The sequence below is a fragment of the Odocoileus virginianus genome, chromosome 20 (genome assembly GCF_023699985.2).
Source record: "Odocoileus virginianus isolate 20LAN1187 ecotype Illinois chromosome 20, Ovbor_1.2, whole genome shotgun sequence".
Taxonomy (NCBI): Eukaryota; Metazoa; Chordata; class Mammalia; order Artiodactyla; family Cervidae; genus Odocoileus; species Odocoileus virginianus.
Genome location: NC_069693.1, coordinates 3771014 through 3792554, shown reverse-complemented (window position 1 = coordinate 3792554; position 21541 = coordinate 3771014). Strand labels below are relative to the sequence as shown.

General features: G+C 62.2%; 4 protein-coding genes across 5 annotated transcripts; 2 read left to right on the top strand and 2 right to left on the bottom strand.

The window, feature by feature from the left end:
• Positions 1 to 3710: 3710 nt before the first annotated feature.
• RPL28 (ribosomal protein L28) lies at positions 3711 to 6386 on the bottom strand. The gene is made up of 5 exons (XM_020889585.2): positions 6278 to 6386; positions 5877 to 5965; positions 5658 to 5781; positions 4019 to 4137; positions 3711 to 3856 (listed from the first exon to the last, which is right to left on the bottom strand). Exons 1-5 carry the CDS (start codon positions 6378 to 6380, stop codon positions 3767 to 3769), a joined length of 525 nt encoding a protein of 174 aa, XP_020745244.1. The 5' UTR covers positions 6381 to 6386; the 3' UTR covers positions 3711 to 3766.
• On the top strand, positions 6370 to 11194 carry TMEM238 (transmembrane protein 238). Of its 2 annotated transcripts, XR_002313191.2 has the most exons (3): positions 6370 to 8553; positions 10340 to 10384; positions 11070 to 11194. XR_002313191.2 is itself a non-coding variant. In XM_020889588.2 (2 exons), the coding sequence occupies exon 1, from the start codon at positions 8007 to 8009 to the stop codon at positions 8544 to 8546; it is 540 nt and encodes a 179-aa protein (XP_020745247.1). In that variant the 5' UTR covers positions 6370 to 8006; the 3' UTR covers positions 8547 to 8553; positions 11070 to 11194. The 2 variants fall into 2 exon arrangements, 1 of the variants encoding a protein (XP_020745247.1); XM_020889588.2 differs by lacking the exon at positions 10340 to 10384.
• An 835-nt stretch (positions 11195 to 12029) lies between these two features.
• Positions 12030 to 14014, bottom strand: TMEM190 (transmembrane protein 190). Its single transcript, XM_020889622.2, has 5 exons — positions 13535 to 14014; positions 13414 to 13449; positions 12561 to 12686; positions 12399 to 12483; positions 12030 to 12310 (listed from the first exon to the last, which is right to left on the bottom strand). Exons 1-5 carry the CDS (start codon positions 13590 to 13592, stop codon positions 12073 to 12075), a joined length of 543 nt encoding a protein of 180 aa, XP_020745281.1. The 5' UTR covers positions 13593 to 14014; the 3' UTR covers positions 12030 to 12072.
• A 5589-nt stretch (positions 14015 to 19603) lies between these two features.
• On the top strand, positions 19604 to 21471 carry IL11 (interleukin 11). Its single transcript, XM_020889623.2, has 3 exons — positions 19604 to 19633; positions 19745 to 19906; positions 20839 to 21471. Exons 1-3 carry the CDS (start codon positions 19604 to 19606, stop codon positions 21007 to 21009), a joined length of 363 nt encoding a protein of 120 aa, XP_020745282.2. The 3' UTR covers positions 21010 to 21471.
• Positions 21472 to 21541: the final 70 nt, after the last annotated feature.

The window sequence follows — 21541 nt, the reverse complement described above, 5'->3', positions numbered from 1 at the left end:
ATTGGTAGGTCGGTTCTTTACTACTGAGTCACCAAGAAAGTCCCCCAAATTTAAGCATATGTTCTATTATTTATATTTTTTGGCCATACCACACGGCTTATGGATCTTAGTTATGGATCTCGGTCAGAGATTGAACCTGTGCCCTTGGCTGTGAAAGCACAGAGTCCTAACCACTGGAGCAGCAGGGGAAGTCCCCAACACCTGTGCTCTTACATCCACTGTCTCATTAGTGTATGCCTGGCAGACACCTGCACACGGCATGTCACACCTCGGCTTTTTGACTAAGAATGTTGGGCTGGCTGTGCTGTAGCACCCAGCCTTTACATGCCCTCAGTTGCGCCCCAACATATGGCAAAAAAACCAGCAATACTGGAAGGAATGGCCTCAGTGCGTGGAGCCCGGGGCACACAAGAGTCTGCAGAGTCACCCTTCTCTGTGACACTCCTGTGCCATAGGGTACATCTGTGTGGAACTGTACACATACTGCCAAGTTGTTCCCCGTGGGTTTGTACCGCTGGACACCGCCAGCAACCTGTGTCCACCCCCACCCCACCCCCGCCCATGTGCTCACCAGCACTCCGATTTTTATCCAACTTGGGTTTTTCTCAAACTGAGAGGCAAACACTTAGTCATCTTTAATAGACTTCTTTTAACAAGTTTTGGATTTACACAGAAATTGTGACCACAGTACAGGGTACCTCCCGGCTGTGTCTCCTCCGTAAATGCAAAGTTGCTGAAACCAATGTGCTGGTTTGGCTGTGAGAGCCTGGCCAAGGGGCATGAGGACCTCCCTGGCTCTCCAGCGGTGAGGGTCCCGTGCTTCTACAGGGGGCATACGTTTGATATACGTCGGAACGAAGATCCCACACGCCATGTGGCATGGTTGTATCCCCAACTGGAATCCTGGGCTCCTCGCAAGTCTCCAAACCACATGCACATGTTATTTCCTTAACAGAAGACTTCACAGAATAGGTTTTATTCCAGCAGATGACTACAAGACTAACAAAGGTAAATTTTTAAAATTCCTAGGCAGGGCAGAGACAGCCTGGAGGAAACGCGGCAGAGGGCACAAGGGTATTCACATAACTTATGAAGACGGAGCCGCAGGCATTATTACCACGTGGATTTGTCCTCAAAGTGCTCTGAAAAACCCGAGCATTGTATGCAAACAGTTGTAGACATGGAAAGACATTTGTGTCCGTTCTGAGTCCATCTGCTCAAGATAAATTACACCCATTCATACATGCAAGGGAGATCTGTGGACTTGTCCCAGCAAGCCATGTTACAAGCTCTTTGCACATTTAACCTCAACAACCCTAGAAAGTAAGGTCTACTGAAGTGCACGTGTCAAAGGCAGAGAGGTCAAGGAACCAACCCAAGGCCGCACAGCCAAGAAATGGTGGAGCCCTGAGGTAACCGTGCAGATGGAAATTCAATCAAGGAGCAGGTTTCCACAGCTGAGTGACCCTGTGCGGGGAAGCTGCCAAGGGTGTGCCCTACACTCAACTCTGCAAACATTGCCTAGATTACCACTGGACACGACGCAGCACACAGAACCAAGATCTCTGCTTCTCAGAGCCCCAGGCAATCAAACACGAAAGGAACTCGTTTCTTGTACAGGGAAACCAAGGCCCAGAGAGGCTAGTGCCACAAGCATAGGAACTGGCAGTTCTGGAACCGGCACTCAGGCAGTTTGGCCACTGGTGCAGAGAAGGCTGGTTGTTTTTGGGGGAGGGGGTGGCGCTGGGTGGCATCTCTGGACACCTGCCCATCTTCCACTCCCCCCACCCTGGCCCTACGGTCCCCGCTGAGAAGTCAGCATTCAGTCTGGCCCTCCCTCATGAGCTGCTTTTCAGGTTTTCCCTTTGCCACGGCGTCCAGCATTTTTGCCAGGATGTGTATCTGCCCAGCTGGACTGTACGTGTGCCGAGCGCCCAGAGCAGCAGGGATCCGGGGCAGACAAGGAGACCCCCACATCTGACCACCAGCTACCACACAGCGCAGCGCCCAGGGCTGCCTGCCTCTGGCCTGCTGGGCTCCGGTGACTCACCAGCAGATGGTACACTCACTGGGGTGGGTGTGCCCAGGTCCCAGGCTCAGTGTGGGCAAGCACCTCCCAGCGAACAGCGAGGCTCGGGGAGAGGTGGAGGGGGGCACCGGCCACGGCCAGCCTCTCCATGGAGTGGGACAGGAACCATGGTGGAGCTCTGAGCAGGTGTTAAGTCACCGAAGTTCACCGAACTACGGACACCTCCCCACCAGAATTGAGAACAGACCTGGGGAGGAAGCTTTGGCAGGAAGGGTTCCTGACCACGTCCGCTGACTGAGGAAGGCCGGAGCTCCTGACCCCAGCACAGAGCTGGGGGTGGGGGGCAGGGGCCTCACGTTGGCAGGATGGGTGGCACACATCAGGAGCCATGACATGCGTAACCTTTCCTCATCTGAGCCTCACTTTCTACATCTATAATGTGGGGATCATGTCCGCTTCATGGGGTGTCTGGAAGACAGCCAATGCACAAGTGTGTGCTTACATGTACATATGTACACACACATATACACGCTACAGGTTGATCTCGTTACCAACAGCTAATTACCACACTTACCGTGTGTAGGCTGTCCTCCGGGCCTTCATTAACCTCCTTAATCCTAAGAGGCACAGAGAGGGGCATTCACTTGCCCAAGACCACACAGCTAGACACTAAGCTAGAAGTCAGGTAGGTACCCAGCAGCGGTACCTACATCCTGGTTTTAACAGACACCAGGAAGCCAGCAGCAGAACTGACTTCAGACCCAGCCAAGAGACCTTGGGGAGACAGCTGTGCACCTGGGCAAGGGCTGGAGGGAGGCTCTGACGCAGAGTGGAGTGGGGGCAGGCATCTGCTATGAGGCAGCAGCAGGTGAGGTCAGGGTTGAGGGCTCGCTTCCAAAGTAGCAGGAGGCAGACAGCTGGCCCGACTGGTTCCTAGCCAAGAGGCTGTGGCTGTTGCAGCCTGCCTTCCCGTCTGCCGCTGGCGATAGGGCCCCACAGGGTCCAGGACTCAGGAGCTGCCTGGTACCCCAAGGGCAGGCTCCCTTCCCAGATGGGCACTTGGCCCAGAACCAAAGGCCAAGGCACAAGTGGGCCCTGCCTGCTCCTAAGCCCCAAGATCCTCAGTTCACACCTGCAGGGTCCCTCGGGAGACTGTGAGCTGCCCAGGACCCTCAGCTGAGGGCAGGGTCAGTCTGTCCCCCTCCTCCCCGCCACAGCTCCCACTGGGGCTTCCAGACCACCCCGAGGAACAAGAGTCCACAGGCAGGGTCCCAGACAGGACATGCATCACTGCACAGGCCACAGAACTACTGACCAGGGGGTGCGCTGAGCCTCCATCCAAATGCCCACCCCTCAGGAGAGAGACTATTCAGACACCAAACTTCAACATAGGTCTATCCTGAAGCTTCACCATGCACTAGCAGAGTGTGGTGGTGTGACGATTCTAGGTTTTACTTCACGTGCAACTCCTAGTCTCCTGAATGTTGAATTTACACTAACCACTAGCCCCGACGGGCAGAAACGCTGGGCCACAGACTCAGGCCCCCTGCCTGGAGCTGGCCCTTCAGACCCAAGACACTGGGGAACCTATGTGGTGCCGGCGGGTGTGGGTGGTCTCTGGGGGGACAGACGGGAGCAGGAACAGACTTGCAGGGGTAGAGATGGGGCTGCACAGAAGACGGCAGGTGGAGGAGGCTGCTGACAGCTTTATTGCTCTGGGGAGGGGAGGCCAGAGGCTCAGGAGCTCTTGGTGGGACGGCTTGGCTTCCTCTTCACCATCACAGGCTTCTGGCTGCGCAGGATGGCGCTGGCTCTGCGGATGGCGGCCTGGAGGCGAGGCGGGCTCAGGTCACCTCCCCTGGGAGCTTGTGCCCCCCACCCTGTGTTCCCAGAGCGCAGGTCCCGCTCCACAGTCACCAGAGGACCGCCCCTCGCAGCACTGCCCAGGTGCCCCTGGCCTGCCCGCCCTGCACGGCCAGCCCCACTCACCATGCGCAAATCCGGGCGGTACTTGTTCTTCCGGATCATGTGTCGGATGCTGCTGAGGGTGGCCCGGGCGTTCTTGTTGATGGTGGTCCGCACGTAGGAAGTGGCCGGCTTGCGCTGGCCTGGCGGGGGATGGGGAGAAGGGGGGCCTCAGGGGTCAGTGGAGGGTCTGGAACGTCGGTGCCCACACCTGTCGTGAAAGCCCGAGTGCCTGGGCCGTGTGAGTGCGGGAGGCTGCCTCATCTCCAAGCTCCACTCACAGGACAATCACACGGATGGTCACCACAGGCCAGGCCCTGCACTGCCCGAGGTGTCTCCTCCCTACCCCGGCCCGGGGCCAACTCTGCTCAGCTGACAGAGGTGGACTCTCATGTGTAAGGTCACAGGTACCCAAGTGAGGCGGCCACTCAGCACCGCACGGGCCAGGTATTGAATGCTCCCCAGAAAGCAGCTCTGCTCCTCTCACGTCCACACCCTCCCAGGCCCAAGCTACCACCATCTCGGCAACAAGAGTCCGAAAGGCCAAGCTCTGAGGCCTGGCCCCAATTAATGCGGCGTGATCTGCAGCCACAGGAAGGACGGAGGGAAGAAGGGCACCCGCCCCTCACCTGCGCACAGCTGGAGTCCACTCTCCACTGCCCAGGGAAGAGAGAAAGGAAAACTCCCCCCTTACTGTGCCTCAGAGCTGATGGGGTCCCAGCTGCATTCTGTGCTTCTGGGTTCCCCCAAGGACCCTGTACCACGCTGCAGGGTTGATGTTAGCCTTCGCTGCCCCAGAGGGGAGCCCCCGTTACTCCCTCAGATCAACCCAGTTTCTGACACCCCAGGAAGAGCCACCAACAATCCAACAAGGCAAAGCAAGGTTTTTGGGACCCACCACCCCAGAACAGGGTTCTCAAGAGTGTGGGAATCGGGGAAGCCCAGGGCTGCACTGAGGAAGAGAGGCTAACCCTCGTCCCTGTGAGACCAGGAGGCAGCAACTGTGGTCGGTGCTGTCACTGAACAGGACGCAGAGCTCAGAACCCACGGAGCAATCAGTCAGGGACCTGGAAAAACTTGCTCCTGTCTCACAAAGCCCAGGGCCCACTTACAAGTGTTGAAGGTGGGACACACCATCTCAGCTGTTAGCCAGAAACCCCTCCTCCCCTTCAGCCCCCTCGAAGAGCCTAAAAGACAAGTCTGTGGGGTAAACCAGTTTATGGGGGGTGGGGTGGGATGCCGAGACCTCCTTCTGAGCTCCCCCCAGCCACAAGTCGAGTCGAACTACTGCTTCAGAAGCTTCACTTCCTCCATGTGGGAACTAAAGGTCGGTCCCTCAGCTGTTTGCCTCCGTTTCCCCACTTGTGGAGAGACAAACGTCCACCTCCACCTGGGGTGCTTCAAGGATTTATTCTGAAAACATCATCAAACCGCAGCAATTTTGGAGTCCTGACTCAGATCCTATTAACCTCTTATTAACTCAGATCCTATTAATCTCCACTTTTCAGATGAGCTCCTGTAACTTAAAGGAACCAGCCTCCCAGGCAAACATCCTGAGCCCAAGCATCCTGATTAAACAGCATAAGCACGGACACTGAAAAGCCACAGCCCCCTGCCCCGGAAGGGGATCAATTGCCTGGGCCCAGCCATGGTAAAGGCTCACCGGATCTCCGCTTCATCACCACCACGACCCCTTTGCCGTCCGCCGCCGGCTCCACGCCCACGGTCTTGCGGTGAATGAGCCCATTGTAGCGAAAGGAGTTGCGTGCCTTCAGGTTATTCGGCTCCTGGGAACCGGAACGCATCGCGATCGTGAGGACGAAGGGGGCACGGCGATAGTGCAGGCCCCTCCCTCCGACCCAGGCGTCGGGGCCCCACTTACGGTGCTGTACGTCTGCTTGTTCCTCTTAATCAAGAAGCTGGAGCAGTTCCGCACGACCATCCATTGCAGATGCGCAGACATGGCGGAGACTGCGGGGAAAAGGGCGCGGGGAAACGTCAGGGGAGCAACAGGCAGAAACCTGAACACAGAGGTGTTTTGGGGGGACGCGGGGAACGGGGGCACCACGTGCGCCTATAAGTCTGCCAGGCGGGGCTGAACTCGGGCTGCCGAGACTCACTACAGGTGACGAGGCGATGAGAACCCACAGAGACCTAAGGCGGCGGCGCCGCAGAGCAGCCAAAAACGCGAGGAGTGCGGTGAGAGCAAACAGACCGGGGCACCAACACGGGGAGCAGGCGCGAGACGCGGCCACGCTGGAGGAGGAAAAGGCCTCCACTCACCCCCTCTCAGTGCGGCGGCCGGAGACGGAAAGAGGCACGCTGGGGGCGGGGCGACGCCTTTAATACCGACACGCATTTCCGCTTCCTGTCTGGGCACGCGCATGCGGTCGGCCACACCCGCCTCCGAGGCAGCTCGTCAGCGTTCGGCTATTTCCGCCTGTCAGTCGCCAACCTTTCGGGGCCCTTCCGAAGCCTTCCGCTAGGGGCCCGAGGGCGCGTGCGTTCTCGACCCGCAGCGCCGCCCTTCTGAGGGCCCTTCGTGTGTCCTCGGAACTCCGCGGCCGGATATCCGAGCGGGTCTCGCTACAGAGGCCCCCAAGTCCCCTTCCTCAGCGGCGTCTTTCCAACATGGCCACCCAATGCTTGGTACAGTATGGGTGCTCAGTACACATTTGTCTGATAAATGAAACTGAGTGCGTGAACTATTTAACCCTAGTTCCAGGGACTCCAAGGGCCTCCAGCTTCTTCGTTGACCGTCGGCTATTCCCGACGAAGCCAGCGGGCCCGCTCGGACATTTTCGGAACTCTCCGGAAACGCCCTTCGGAAGGATGGCCGCCTTCCGTCGTCTTGCCCCATGCCCACTTCGGATCGCTTCGGAAACACTCGGTCCCTATTCGGCCACCTTCGGAAAGCTTCGGCTATCCCCGGAAGCCCCTTCTCTCAACTCGCTCTCGCCTGGAGTCTAGAGAAAAGCTGGTTGGAACTTTCTCGCAGACCGCCACCCTGGAGGGACGTGGATTTCCTCTAAGGGCGAGTTGTGTTGGAGGAGAGGAGATTTGACTGCGAAACCTCTGGTTCCCTTAGAGCTTCCATTCCTGTTCCCCCCTCTCCCCTGCGCCTTGCGGCCTCGCGCTCCATTCCCACCAGCACCGTTCACGGCCGTTACACTTTATGCAACTTTTCTTTTCTGTTGTCAGAGTCCTTGAGGAGAAGGAGCGTCGCCTGATACATCTCTGTGGCGCAGCCTTGGCTAGCGCAGGGCCTGGAGAGACTCCCAAGTGAGCAGAAGGAAAGAACCGGGCCTTATGTCACCTCCACCGGGACAACGCGTCATTATGTCCAGGAACTCCTCGAGGGCAGAGGCCTTGTCCATCTCCTTGCCTTTGGACTCCGCCCCTGATGAGTCCCGACGGTCCCGAAGTCCCAGGAGAAATCTGAGCGAGCAGGGACGTTGGGGTTTGCCTGTTCCCTCCATTGGAGTGCTCTAATCTGATGGTGGCGACAGAGTTCCTGTGAGTCCCATCCACGGTTCTGGCGGCCTCAGCAGGCAGGCAATATAGTGCCCACTTACATCCCTTAAGGCGCTGTGACTGCTGATCCTCTGCCTGAGGGCCCAGGGCCTTGTCTGATCCTTGTTTTTTGACCCCACCTGTCCCCACCGCGGGGCCCGCTGCCCAGGAGGCGCAAGAGGCAAGCACAGAAACAACGCCAGGGCTTCCCCCCACCCCGCGCGCCTTCTAGTGCCTCCATCAGAAAGTCCTGAATTTGGATCACGTGCGGCTTCAGACTCCTGGAGGAGCGCAGGGGGCCCGGGCCACACTAACCCGTGCGCCCAGCCGGACCCCGCATCGGCTCCTGAGAGCCAGGGCTCCCCCGGGCCGGGCCCGTCCACACCCGGCCCAGCCCAGGTGACCAGGAGAGCGCCAGGCATACCTGGCACAGAACCCTGACCCCGCCCCGGGCCGCACCCGGAACGCGGAACGCGCTCTCCGCGGGTCAGAGCCAGCCATGGCGGCGGCTCCAGCCGTGTGCACCTCGCCGGGGCCCCCGCTGAGCGGTGCACAGTCCCCGGCGGCGGGCGCGCCGGGGCTGGCGTCCGGCCTGGGCCGCTGCCGGATGGCGCTGCTGCTGGCCGTGGCGCTGGACGTGGCGGGCATGGCGGCGCTGCTGACCGGCGTGTTCGCGCAGCTGCAGGTGCGCGGCCGCGACTTCGGCGACCTGCTTATCTACACGGGCGCGCTGCTTGTCTTCCTGAGCCTGCTCGGCTGGATCCTCTGGTACACAGGCAACATCGAGATCTCGCGCCAGGAGCTCGAGCGCGACTACGGCCTGAGGCCCTCGGCACTCGCCCGCCTCGCGCGGAAGCTCTCCCGCCGCTGGTCGGCGCCGGCTTCCTCCGCCGCCGGCCGGCGCGCCGCACCCGGCTCCCAGGGAGCGCGCCGCGCCACCCGCACGCCTCCGCCGCCCGCCGCCGGTTCCCGCCGCGTGCGCCTGCAGCTCACCTCCCTGGAGGCCGGGCCCGGGGCGACGGGAGCGGGCACAGAGTGAGCCCGAGGTGAGGGGTGGGGAGGTGAGGCGGGGCGGGGACGAGGGGAGAGGCGTCAAAGGGACAGGGAAGTGGAGGGACGGGGACAGGGATACGCGGGGAAGAGAGACAGGTAGAGGTCAAGATCGCGGGAGGGAGAGAAGCAAAGAGCAGAGACCAGAGAACGAAGACCCAGAAACAGTACGCGTGGGTGTAGACCGGGAGAGACAAATGAGAGCCCGCCTCTGGACGTGGGAATTTCCAGGTCGCTCAAATGGTGAAGAGTCTACCTGCAGTGCAGGAGGCCTGGGTTCGATCTCTGGGTCGGGAAGGTCCCCTGGAGAAGGGCGTGGCCGCCCACTCCAGTATTCCTGCCTGGAGAATTCCGTGGACGGAGGAGCGTGGTGGGCTACATACAGTCCATGGGGTTGCAAAGAGTCACACACGACTTGAACAACTAACACACACACACACACACACACACACACCTCAGCCATGAGGGCCAGAGAGTCACACACACACACACCCCAACCCCCCCCCCCCCCCCCCCCCCAGCCATGAGGGCCAGAGAGTCACGATCGGCTCCTTGGATATTTGGGGATATTGGTCCCAGTGTCACCAGTCTCCAGGCATACCCGGTCTCATTTCCCATCCAGTCCTCCCAGTGTAACAGTCCCTGAGGTCACTAGTATTACTGTCCCATCCCAGGGAGGACACTGAGGCCCCCAAAAGGTGCCACCTCTTGCCCAAGGGGGGCTAGTTGTTGTATTCTCCAGAGTGCGGAGACCTGCTGGGGCTCCCTGCCGCCCTCTGGTTGAATGCAGGCGGCTCACTGTGTGTGTCCCCCACTCTCCTGCCTTCTCTGCAGTGATGATGGCACCCCCACCCCCCACCCCCGTCCATCATGGTCGGGATGTCTCCCACCAACTGGCCTCTGTCCACGCCTTCAGCTTCATCAGGGGCACGTTTGTAGTCTTCACTCCGCACAGAAAGTTTACCAGATGTCTTTTATGATCTGACTGTGACTTCAGTGCCTTTTTCTGGGTCTTCTCATGGTCTGAGTTACCCCCTTTTATTGTTTGTATTGCTGTGTGTTGTGTGTGTGTGTGTGTGTGTGTGTGTGTGTGTGTGTACTGATACTGTCTCTCGCACCCAAGAGGGAGACCCTAGAGGGTAAGATCTGGGTCCCTGGTGTCTTTGTTCTTAGCATTCCCCAGCTAAGAGTGAACTCAGGAAGTCAGAGGCTGATGATTGGGTGGGTGGGTGGATGAATGGATGGACAGATGAGGGATGGATGGATGGATGAATTGATTGATGGATGGGTGGGTGGATGGATGGATATGGTGGGGGTTTCGGTTTTTTTGTTTTTGGCTGCACAGTGTGGCTTGTTGGATTTAAACTTCCTGACCAGGGACTGAACCCAGGCCCACGGCAGTGAAAGTGCTGAGTCCTAACCTCTGGACCTCCAGGGAATTCCCAATACAATGGGACTGATTGATGGCAGTTAGGTGGATGGGTAGTTGAATGGATTTGGGGCAGATGGGTAGGTAGACAGATGAGAGGACAGATGAAAGGGTTGGTTGGTAGGTGAACAGGTAAGTGGAACAATGGATGGATGATCGAATCAGTTTCCCAAGTGAGGGGTTCCATAAACGAACTAAATCCATGTTCAAAGACATTCTCTATTGGTGATGAATTAACTTTCCTCCTCTGCAACCAGAAGAATGCTAGTTATATACCTTTTTCCTTTTTTTTTTTTTGGTGAGAGAATTTCGAGAATAGTCACCTGGATCAAATGCTATGTTCTGTGTTTCAGATGAGGAAACAGTTGAAGACGAACAAATGCATGCATAGACGAAGCGTAAGCTAACACAGAGTTTGACATACCATGCAGAAATAGGCGCCAGTGGTTAAAATTACCCCCTGAAAACACTTTACCTTGCCCAGAAATGTTAACCCAGCTGTGGGGAACCTCTGCTGCCAGAACCACTTGCCAGAAACTGGCCAAGCTGATTAGACTCTAGGCCCCTCTGAGAAGGAAAACGGGCCTGTCCAAAGGCAGGACTCAGCGTGGGCAGGGCGAGGTGGCTCCAGCACCCAAGCGACAGAGAACTGGAATTTGAACAGAGGGACTGTGGGTGGGACTCCAGGCACTCCTCTCTCTCTCTGGGACCAAAACCCATCGGGATGCACAGACCCAGACCCAGCCCACGTCATTTCTCCCCGTGTCCTCTCCTCTGTCTCTGCCTGTGTCCCTGTGTCTGTCACAGTCCATCTCCCATGTCCCTCTGCGTCATGCCTCTGTGGTCCCCTCGACTTCTCTGCCTCTCTCTGCCTCTCGTCTCCCACCCTGTACCCCTGGGGTCCGCTGTGTTAAAGGGACAGTTGCTGCTGCCCAGCAGGCTGTGAAAATCAGAGGAGCCCTGAATAAGTGTGAGAGTTCGTTGTGAGGGGCCAAAGCAGGAGGAAGGGGCCCCTGGCCATGTGTGGTGGACCTGGGATGCAGGGGTCCCAAGCCACCACTAATGCCACCCTCCATCCTGCAGATGAACGCGTGGCCCCAGCTGTGAGCGCCTGACGGAGACGCGCCGCTGCCCCCAGCAGCCCCTGGCCACCAGGATACACCTGCCTGTCTCCCATCTCTCCCCCAGATAAACGGCTCTGCCTCCTAGCACTGCATGTCTGTCTGGGGAGGGACACTGCTGGAGCAGGGGAAGGGGCCCTAGGAGCCCAGCTGTCCAGGCCGCCCCCTCGTGGAGGGGGGACAGGAGCCTGGGGCAGGCAGGGAGGGAGGCAGGAATCTCAAGCCCAGACCCAACTCCCCATCCAGACCTCCTGCAGACCAGGTTCCTCAGTTAGTTTGGGGTCTCCGGAGAGGCAGACAGAGGGACAAAGACTGCAAGATATTTATTGGGAAAAACACAAAACACGTGTGGAGGGTCAGCTGGTGTGGGGTCTGTCCCTGAGAAAGGAGGAGGGGGGCCGAGCAGGATGAGTCTTCAGCCGTAAGGAGCTTCCAGAAAGGTTTCTGTCCCGAGGCCAAGGGCTGCAGTCATCCAGCCTTGGTGGGGAGTGGGACGAGCCGCTGCTGGCCCAAGGGCCGCAGGATCCCATGGGCTGGCAGGTGGGCAGCAGAGACTGTCAGACAGTGGCAGAAGGACAGATGAGGGGCTCGGCTGCCTGTGAACCACCCCTCCCAGCCCAGCTGGAGTCTCAGCTGAGGCCACCACCACCCCCTCAGTCTAGACCCCCCGCTAATCACAGCCTGGGACCTACACTCAACTCAGGGTGTCTTGTTAACCCAAGTACCTCTCAGCTCAGATCCCCCGCATTTACCCTGGGGCTTCTCTCATTCCAGACGCCTGTCCCCACGCACCTCCCGTGATCACAGCCCAGCACCCCCCCCCGTCAGCCCAAGACCCCCCCCAAAACACACACACACACATTCCCAGCACCGCGCCCGCCCCACCCCCCCTTCATGCTTCTCAGAAAAGAGACCGAGCAGCTCTGTGCTACGTCTGTATTGAGGGGCCCCTCCAGGGGGCGCCCCTAATCATCTTCGTCCCCCCCTTCCGTTTCTTCGCCCCCTTCCGTCCCCTCCCCCTCGGTGCCCCCCGAGACGTCAAGGGCCCCCTCCGCGTGCGCCGAGGCAGGAATGCTGCCGACAGAGGGCGTCTTCTTTTCGCTCGGGGTCCGGTCCTTGGACAACAAGGAGACCGTCCTGGACAGGTCACACTTGCCCTTCAGGAACCAGGGCAGCCGCAGCATGTCGCGTCGCCTGGCCCACCTGGCGGGGAGGGGACACCGTCAGCCGCGCCGCCCGCCTGCCCCCACACCCGGGTGAGGGGCGCCCGCCCGCGCCAAGCCCCACTCGCCAGAACAGGCAGATGCTGCTGATGAGGAAGAGGAGGCCTCCACACGTCCAGCCCAGCGCCCACATGTGCTTCCGCCGCATGTTCTCTGCGCAGAGCGGGCGGCGGTGAGACCCAGGGCTGCCCACCGCCAGCCCCACCCCGGGGCCCTGACTCCCCGCGCACCATCCGGACGCTGGTGGTAGCAGACCCCGTCGCGGTAGCAGCATCGGAGACGCAGGCAGAGGTTGGGGTTCTCAATTGCCGCCTGGCCCCCGCAACTCTCCCGGTCCCACACGTCTCCTTCACAACCTGAGGACCCATCACGAGGGGCGGCATCGTTACGGAGCCCACGGCCGGGCCGAGGCCGCCAGCCCAGAGCCCACTCCAGCCCGGGCCCCCAGTCCCTGTTCTGTCAGAGTCAAAGTCAAGGCCCTCGGCCCCTCCTCCTCAGACCCGGGGGTCCAGACCCCATCCCCTCAGACCCGGGGATCCGGACCTCATCCCCTCCTCCGTCTGACCCGGGGGCCCGGACCCCCGGCCCCTCCTCCCTCTGACCCGGGGGCCCGGACCCCCGGCCCCTCCTCCCTCTGACCCGGGGGCCCGGACCCCCGTCCCCTCCTCCCTCTGACCTGGGGGTCCGGACCTCATCCCCTCCTCCCTCAGACCCGGGGGTCCGGACCCCGGCCCCTCCTCCCTCTGACCCGGAGGCCCCTCCCTCTGACCTGGGGGTCCGGACCTCATCCCCTCCTCCCTCAGACCCGGGGGTCCGGACCCCGGCCCCTCCTCCCTCTGACCCGGAGGCCCGGACCCCCGTCCCCTCCTCCCTCTGACCCGGAGGCCCGGACCCCCGTCCCCTCCTCCCTCTGACCCTGGGATCCGAACCCGGCCCCTCCTCCCTCAGACCCGGGGGTCCGGACCTCATCCCCTCCTCCCTCTGACCCGGGGGTCCGGACCCCGGCCCCTCCTCCCTCAGACCCGGGGGTCCAGTCTGGGCTCTCTGTCCCTGGGGGGACCCCGGGTGTCCTCCGCTGCTCACTCCATGGATAGAAGAATCCCTGGATTCCATTCCCGTCTGTGAAAGAGAAGAGCCATGTGGGGAGAATGGAGGCTGAGGCGCTCCCAGCCCCGCTCTCCGACCCTCTCGCCAGCGCCCTCACCTACTGAGCCCTGCATGAGCAGGAGGAGACCTAAAGCTGGGATCCCAGAGCCCACCATGTTGCCTCCCCAGCCTCCTGGGGCCTCTGTGGGGAGAGACCTTGAAGGCCATCACCCCAGCAACCGGCTTGGCCCCGCCCACCTGCCTGCCTGCCCCCAAAGTTCTAAGTTCTGTTGCTAGGGAGACCCCTCAGCAGTGGGGAAGGAAAAAAGGGGGGTCACACTGGCCTGGTCATGCCTGGTTGCTAGGGAGTTGCTTCCTTAGCAACCAGGTGGAAGGGGCCTCAGGGGTGGGATGGGGCCCTGGTGTTAGAAGAGCCCCCTCAGCAACCCGGGTGCAAAGCAAGAGGAGTCTAAGTCATCTCCCCTTTGCCAACCAGGGGACCCCAAGAGTGGGCACCCCAAGACCTCTTGCCAAGGCCTCCCTCTGCTTAGTAAACTGATGCCCAAGGGGAAGGTCCAGGGGGCCCAAAATCTCCTCAGACCTGGTTGACAGGGGGAGGGCCTCCCTAGCAACCAGGGGTGGGGGGCCTGAGGCCCAGAGGACCTCACTGAGCCCCATTGTTAGGGAGGCTCCTGAGCACCCAGACCTAGGAGGGTGATGAAAAATGGGGGTCAGGCCACGTAGCTCCTGTTCAGGTGCCTCCAGTCCCAAGGGCATCCAGGCCCCCGATGGGGAATGTGTAACCTACCAGAGGGCTGGGCCCCACAGGATCTGAGAGCTCTGAGGCCTGGGTGGTGGGGCGGGAAGTCACAGGAAGGGAGCCCCGTCTAGCGCGTCTCAGTCTCTTCAGCCGCAAATGGGGAAACACACCCAACTGGGGTCCCCAGGCTTCTGGTCCGGCTCCAGGGTGGTGGGGGAGGCAGTCAACCTGGGGGCTGGGTTGGGAACTGATCCTGAGTTCTCCCCTGAACCTGCACTCAGCTTCCAGCCAGTGAGGACGGGGCTCATCGCCCCTGGAGTGGTCTGTCCTTGTGTCCAGACCCCGGGTCTGAAGGGGAGGGACTGGGGGTCTGGACCCCTGTGTCCTTGAGGGAAGAGGGGCTGGTGGTCTGGATCCCCGGGTCTAAGGGAGGAGGGGCCGGGGGTCCTGACTCAGGTCTGACAGAGGTGGCCGGGGGGGTCCTGACTCAGTCTGAGGGTGCAAGGGGCAGGGCCGAGGTCTGAGGGCAGCTGACCAGGAGTCCAGAGCCCCCTCCCCAGGAGCCCTGTGAGGCTGCCTCCCGGCCTCCCCACCTCCTGTAAACATCCTGGTGGGTGCTGAGTGGGCCCCGGGGTTGCCTTCGTCAGAGATGACACAGGTCAGAGGGGCTCGGCAGGGGGCCGGGGGTGGGGGTCAGAGGGGTTGCAGGGCTGAGGCCAGGCAGCTGCTGACCGTTTCCTGTGTCAACATCATCCGGACCCACTTCCCAATTCCCGGGATTCCTCAGGGATCAAGGAGGGGGTGGGGGGCGGGGCCGCGGGCCCTGGACCGCGGCTTGGGGCTGGGGGGGGGGCCCACCGTCACGGCCCTCACCGCTAATGACAGGTTTGGGCTGACTCTGCGGCCCGCCTGCCCCGTCACCCCCCAGAGGCCAGACAGGACCCCCCAGGGACAGACAGACGGACACACACAGCCTCGGACCTGCTGACCTCACGCCGGCCAGCTCCACCTCAGCCGGGGCCAGCCCATGAGCAAGGACCCCCTGGGGCCCCATCATCTCCCAGCGACATCTCCCCCCCCCCCCGCGTCTGTGACCACCCCTCAGTGCCCGAACCCCTCTGTCTCTCCCCATCTTTGTCTCTCAGCCCCCGAGCTTGTCTCTCTGTGTCTGTGGGTCCCAACTTTTTGTTTGTTGTTTGCATCTCTTCCTCCCTGGGGCCTCGCTGTGGCCCCGTCTCCGTTTGTCACCATTATCTCCTGTCATTGTGATTCTCCACCACGTCTTTCCCTGGGGTCTGTCTCTGCCTTTCTTTCTCACCCTCCTTTCCGCAGAAGTGGCCCGAGTGTCCCCACCTTCGGGGAAGACCCAGGAGTCCTGAGAACTCCCACCCTCCAGCCTGCACCCACTAGCCCCCTGCAGCCCGCCTCCTACGCTGGGGGGGGGGGGGCGGAGATGACTCCCACACTCTCAGGGAGGGGGCTGGTGCTGGGCGCGGACCGCTGACCCGTACCCGGGACTCCGGACTGCACTCCCCAGATTGTAGCATGCCTACAAGTTCTCTCCATCTTTCGAGAAACAAGGGTTTCACTCCTGGACAGGACACCTGGGTCTGTGGGAGGAGGGGGCTGGGAGCTGGGCTCCTGGACGTGGAGGAGGAGGAGGAGGCTGGGGGTCTGGACCCTCAAGAGAGAGGGAGGAGGCTGGGGGGGACAGTCTTGCGATCCTAGGCATCCTAGGCTGAAGCAGCCGGTGGGGGCTGGCACCTCCCCTGCCCTGCCCCCCGTCACTGAAGGGGCTGCCTTCCGACAGGCTGGCCCCAGGCCCAGGCCCCCACACCCCCTCGGGCCAGGCCATCCCCCAGGCTGGTGGCCTGAGTCACCTTGGCTGGCCCCGCCAGTCTGGGGGGGGGCTACGTCAGTTCTCCCCTCACTGACGCAGCCTCAGGCCCCCCACGCTGACTCAGCCGGAAACAGGCCCCCTGAGGGGCGGAGACCCAGTGGTCAGAGGCCTGGGTCCCAGCGCTCGCGGGGGCTGGGGAGGGCCCCTGGGGGGCCCTGGCAGGGGTGGCCGCGGCAGACTGAGAGGCAGAGCGAGCTCTCACCTGAGGCGATGAGGTCATGTCCCACCGTGGGGGGCTGTGACCTCACCTCCCCGGGGGCCTCAGCAGTCACCCCCCAAGTGGTGGGGGATGGGGGCCTCCAGCTGCCATTCATCCCCGGGGTCCCCCTGGCAGCTCAGCACAGTCTGGGGTCAGTGTGCGGGGGGTGCTCTGCAGGGAGACCTTCGAAAGTCCGGGTCACCTTTTGACTTCTCATATCCCTCCGTCCTCCTTTGCTTACCTTTATCCTGGGGGGGTTGCTCTTGGGGGCTTGGGCTCCTGTCTGGGTCCCTCACTTGTCCTGCCATGAACCCTGGGGGCCCTCCATACCCTAACCTGGTATACCTGCGTCTGTGTTGGCACCGCTGTCCCCTGGAGTCCTTGTCCCCCTGCATGTCCAGCCCCTGTCCACTTCTCCGCCTCTGCACATGTTCTCCCCATCCCTGACCTCCCCCTCCCCAGCTCTCTCCCTATCTTCCCATCTCCATCTCCCTAGGGGCCACATCTTTCTGTCTCCCTGGATATGTTAATAAAACATCAATGGTGAGAATGGCCATGGTTCGTGTCTACTGAGAGCTGACTGTGTGACTTTACAGGAGTGAATTCACTGTCTCCCTGCACAGGCGTTTGGGGAGGGTGCCTGGGGTGTCCCCATTTCACAGACAGAGCAACTGAGGCACAGCGAGGTGAAGCCACGTGTTCGAGGTCCCACACCTGCTGGGTGTCTCTCGTCCCTGGTCCCTGTCTCTGCCTCTGGTCTTCTGTCTCCACGTTCCAGCATGTCTTTGGGAGAATGGCCCCCCTCTGTTGGTCCCCATGGCTGACCCCTTGCTGGCACCTGCCTCTGTCAGGGGACCTCCGCCCCTGGGGCGGCTCCATCTCTGTCACCCTGCCTTGTGCCTCTGATGCCCTGCCTCGCCTCTTTCAGACACACCTGTCTCTCTCTTTTCCTTTTTGAGAGTCTCTCCAAATCTCTCCTGCTGACCTTGTATTGCTTCCTGGACCTCACCTCTCTCTGCTGGTTTTCTCTGGCTGTCTCTGTCTCTCTGGGGAGATCTCTGTCTCTCTCTCTCTGCATCTCAGACGCTCCATCTCTGCTTGCGGCCCATCTCTCTGTGTGTCTGGACCTCCCTGCCTGGGTCTGGGTCTCCCCAGCCCTCTCTCTCTGTTCCTAAAAGCGTCTCTGCGCTCGCACCTCCAGCCCTCCAGCCCCCATCTTCAGCTCCCCGTCTCCCCATCTCTCAGCCAGCCCTGGTCCACCCGCCCCCCCTTGCCCTGCAGCCAGGCCCCGTTCTCAGCAGCGTGTGTCTGCCCCGGCGGCCGGCCGAGGAGGTGGAGGGAGGGGACGCCAATGACCTCACCAGCCCCTCTCCGACCACCCCCCCTTTCCCTTTTCAACTTTTCCAACTTTTCCTTCCGTGCCCTCCTCCGAGAGCGGCGGCGGCGTGAGCCCTGCGAGGCAGCCGGCTCCGTCTGAATGGAAAAGGCAGGCAGGGAGGGTGAGTCAGGATGTGTCAGGCCGCCCTCCCCTGCCGCCTGCCCCCCGCCCGCCCGCCTCGGCCCCCTATATAACCCCCCAGGCGTGCACACTCCCTCACTGCCGCGGCCTTCTCTGCTCACACGCACATGCCTCCCCTCCCCAGGCCGAGGCCCAGCTGACCCCCAGGGCTCCCACGGCAGCGGACAGGGAAGGGTTAAAGGCCCCCAGCCCCCTGCCCCCTGCCCTGGGGAACCCCTGCCCCTGTGGGGACATGAACAGTAAGTTGGTTCAAGTTCCTGGAGCGGGGAGTTGGGGGGGGCGGTGGACGGGGAGGGAGAGAGGAGGGAGGGACCGTCGCTGGAAGGGTGGGGAGCAGACAGAGCGCCGGAGGAGCGCGAGGCAGCGATGGGGAGGCGGAGACGCAGCGAGGAGGACCTTCGGGGCGGGCAGGGGGCCTAGGCAAGGGACGGGCAGCGGGAGAGGTGCAAGGCCGGGTCAGAGACGCGGAGACCCCGACGGGGCAGAACCAGGCGCAGAGACAGAGATGGGAGGCCCACGGACAGACAGACAAACGCCAGGGGCTGAGCCCGGAGGGCCCGGGACCTCCGGGGCGTCAGGGGGCCCCAGACACCCGGGGACCCCGAAGGACAGGCTCCAGGAGAGAAACTGAGGCAGAGTGCCCCAGGAAGTCAGAGCGGACCCCCCACCCCTCTCCGCGCCCAGCCAAGGGGAGGAGAGAGAGAGAGGGAGACGCAGGGGTGCAGACAAACGGCAGAGCCAGACGGACGCGGACAGACCGACGGACTGCGGGTGGGGAGGGCCCAGGGGGCGGGCCGGGGGCGTGCCGCGGGAGCCGGGCGGCCCGGGGGCCGCTGATTGGCCGGCGGGCGGGTGGGCGGGGAGGGGGGGTATGGGCTGCGGCGGCCCGGGGCCCCACTGCACCTCGCCGCCGGCGCCCTCTCCGCCCGCGGCGTGCTCGCCCGGCGCGCCCGCCTCCCCGCCGCCGGCCGCCCAGGTGCGCCCCGGGGCATCCCCGACTCTGTGGCCCGCTCGGGTCGGCCCCCACGGGGCCTCCTCCGGCGGCTCCGTCCCCCCCGGGTCTCTTTTCCCGGCTCTCGGTCCGGCTCGGGCTCGCGAGCCCCGGGAGGGGGGCAGGTCCTGGCCTGTGCGTCTTCCCCCCGACCGTGCCCCGCCCCGGGGCCCGGATTCCGGCGTCCGGGGGCGGACGGGAGACGCCCGGCCCGTCTACCCGCCCCGGGGCCGCGTCTGCTCCGACGGGCGGGGCAGCCCGAGCCGGGGAGGGAGAGGGAAACCCGCCCAGGCCCTGCGCCGAGCCCTAGGCGCTCAGCCCGGGGACCCAGGACCCCCACCCCAGCCCCTCCTCCCTCAGACCCCCGGTCGGGGCTGAGCCGCTGCCCTCTCCCCGCACCTCTCCACCTCCCCAGGTGTTTGCTGCCTGGTCCTGGCCGCCCTGAGCCTGTGGCCCGATAGAGCTGCTGCCCCGGGGCCGCCGCCCGCCCCGCCGCGGGCCTCCCCGGACCCTCGCGCTGAGCTGGACAGCGCCGTGCTCCTGACCCGCTCCCTCCTGGCGGACACTCGGCAGCTGGCCGCACAGCTGGTAGGACAGCCTGCAGGGGACGGGCTGGGGCCAGGACCGAGATCCTGAGGGCTTCTGGGCTACCAGGGTGGCCGAGACAGGGTGGGGGAAAGGGGGTCAGGGGCTTGTGGTGGGGGAGGAAGAACCCCCCGGAGCTGGGTTGGGTCCCTCTCACGGCCTCTTTTCCCTCCAAGAGAGACAAATTCCCAGCTGACGGAGACCACAGCCTGGATTCGCTCCCCACCTTGGCCATGAGTGCGGGGGCGCTGGGAGCCCTGCAGGTAAGGGCGGGGGTGGGCCAGTGAAGCGGGTGCAGGGGGTTGGGGGCTGGCGTGGGCGCTTGCCAGGCGCTTCTTGACGCCCACCCCCCCCCCCCCACACCGGTCGCCCAGCTCCCGGGAGTTTTGACACGGCTGCGGGCAGACCTGTTCTCCTACCTGAGGCATGTGCAGTGGCTGCGACGTTCAGGAGGCCCTTCCCTGCGGACCCTGGAGCCTGAGCTGGGCACCCTGCAGGCCCGGCTGGACCGGCTGCTGCGCCGGCTGCAGCTCCTGGTACGATGACCTGGCCCTGAGCCCCGAACCCCTGGACTCCAGGCCACTCTGAGACCCTCCCCCCGTTTCTCTGAGGCCCCGGACTCCAAAGTCCTGCCTGGAAACTCTAAACTCTCACCCAGAGACTTGGACCCCATGATCTTGTGACTCCAAGTCTTCCACCCTGAAGTCCTAAGATTTGAGAGTCCAGACCCTCATCCCAAGACCTGGAGACCTTGACTCCAAGACAGGAGGATTCCAGACCCCAAGCCCAGGAAATTCTGAACCTCCAGACCCTGAGACGCCCCCCCACCTACACATACATCCTGGCCCTGAGATCCTGACACCTTAAGGCCCCAGACCCTATGATGATGAGCTTTGACTCAAAACCAGCCTGGAGACCCTCGCTCTGCAAGCCCCAGACCCCACGGACCTAGATCCTGAGGTCTCCAATGAGAAGACCCCAGGCCCTGAGCTCTTTCTAAACCCCAGACCCAAGACCCTGAGGTGTTAAGACTTCAGTCCTCAGTTCCTGGACATGAGCCCAAAGGCCCTGGAACTCAGACTCCAGTTCTCAGCTCTGAGACCCCAGACTTGAGATCCCAGCCTTCACCCATGAGTGTCTGAGCTTGATCCCAGAGACCCCACATCTAAGACCTCAGCCCCAGAATCCCAGCCCTGACCTTCAGACCCACCCTGGCCCCCTGAACTTGACTCTGGAACCCCAGCCTCAAGACCCCCACCTTTGGCCCCAGCCTCAAATTTCTGAACTCAGCATCCTGCAGGACTCTCTCCCCTGACACCCCAGCTTCCAGGCCCCGAGATGCTGTGGAAATAGGCCCCTGGCCCTCCTCCAACCCTGGTTTAGCACGGGCTTCAAACCCCCTACCCCCTTACTCGGACACCCCACTGTACCCCTGGCCTGATGCTAACCCTCTGTTCTCTCCTGACAGATGTCCCGCCTGGCCCTGCCCCAGGTGCCCCCAGACCCCCCGGCGCCCCCCCTGGCACCCCCTGCCTCAGCCTGGGGGGGCATCCGAGCGGCCCATGCCATCCTGGGGGGGCTGCAGCTGACGCTTGACTGGGCCGTGCGGGGCCTGCTGCTGCTGAAGACTCGGCTGTGACCCTCTGCCCAGAGCCACCCGCGCCGTTCAAAGCCAGATCTTATTTATTTATTTATTTCGGGATGGAGTTGTGGTGGTCAGAGGATTTCCCCCCCAACTCCATTCTCTCCTAGTTAGAGACGATCCCTCCAGGATCCATCCCGGAGACCTGGGCAGAGGGGCATCTGTGCCTTATTTATACTTATTTATTTAACAGGGGTGGTGGGAGGCAGGTGGACTCCAGGGTTCCTGAGGAGGCAGGAACTTGGCTCCCAGATTCATGGGTCTCCCAGTCTGGCCACAGTGTCTCCCTGACCCCCACCCCTCTGGGCCTGGGCAGGAGCATATTATTATTTATTAAACTATTAACTTTTTATGTTGGGGTGGGCAGGGAGGGGGAAAGGAGGCCTGGGTTTTTGTACAAAAATGTGAGAAACCTTTGTGAGATGGAGAAGGGGGAATTAAATTTGTCATACACATCCACTTAGAGGTGATTTCTCTGGGGGCTGGGGGCTCGATGCTGGGGTCCCTGGGGGGGTGCCTGGTCGGACAG

What these genes read in the sequence shown, in the direction of transcription:
- RPL28 (XM_020889585.2), bottom strand. Translation starts at nt 6,380, where the DNA reads ATGCGCGTGCCCAGACAGGAAGCGGAAATGCGTGTCGGTATTAAAGGC. An exon ending in GGCCGCCGCACTGAGAGGGG is followed by an intron (nt 5,966 to 6,277) that starts GTGAGTGGAGGC and finishes TTTTCCCCGCAG; the next exon opens with TCTCCGCCATGTCTGCGCAT. An exon ending in ACCGCCCGGATTTGCGCATG is followed by an intron (nt 3,857 to 4,018) that starts GTGAGTGGGGCT and finishes CCTCGCCTCCAG; the next exon opens with GCCGCCATCCGCAGAGCCAG.
- TMEM238 (XM_020889588.2), top strand. Translation starts at nt 8,007, where the DNA reads ATGGCGGCGGCTCCAGCCGTGTGCACCTCGCCGGGGCCCCCGCTGAGC.
- TMEM190 (XM_020889622.2), bottom strand. Translation starts at nt 13,592, where the DNA reads ATGGTGGGCTCTGGGATCCCAGCTTTAGGTCTCCTCCTGCTCATGCAG. An exon ending in GGGATTCTTCTATCCATGGA is followed by an intron (nt 12,687 to 13,413) that starts GTGAGCAGCGGA and finishes ATGGGTCCTCAG; the next exon opens with GTTGTGAAGGAGACGTGTGG. An exon ending in CTACCACCAGCGTCCGGATG is followed by an intron (nt 12,484 to 12,560) that starts GTGCGCGGGGAG and finishes CGCTCTGCGCAG; the next exon opens with AGAACATGCGGCGGAAGCAC.
- IL11 (XM_020889623.2), top strand. Translation starts at nt 19,604, where the DNA reads ATGAGTGCGGGGGCGCTGGGAGCCCTGCAG. An exon ending in GGGCGCTGGGAGCCCTGCAG is followed by an intron (nt 19,634 to 19,744) that starts GTAAGGGCGGGG and finishes CCGGTCGCCCAG; the next exon opens with CTCCCGGGAGTTTTGACACG. An exon ending in TGCGCCGGCTGCAGCTCCTG is followed by an intron (nt 19,907 to 20,838) that starts GTACGATGACCT and finishes CTCTCCTGACAG; the next exon opens with ATGTCCCGCCTGGCCCTGCC.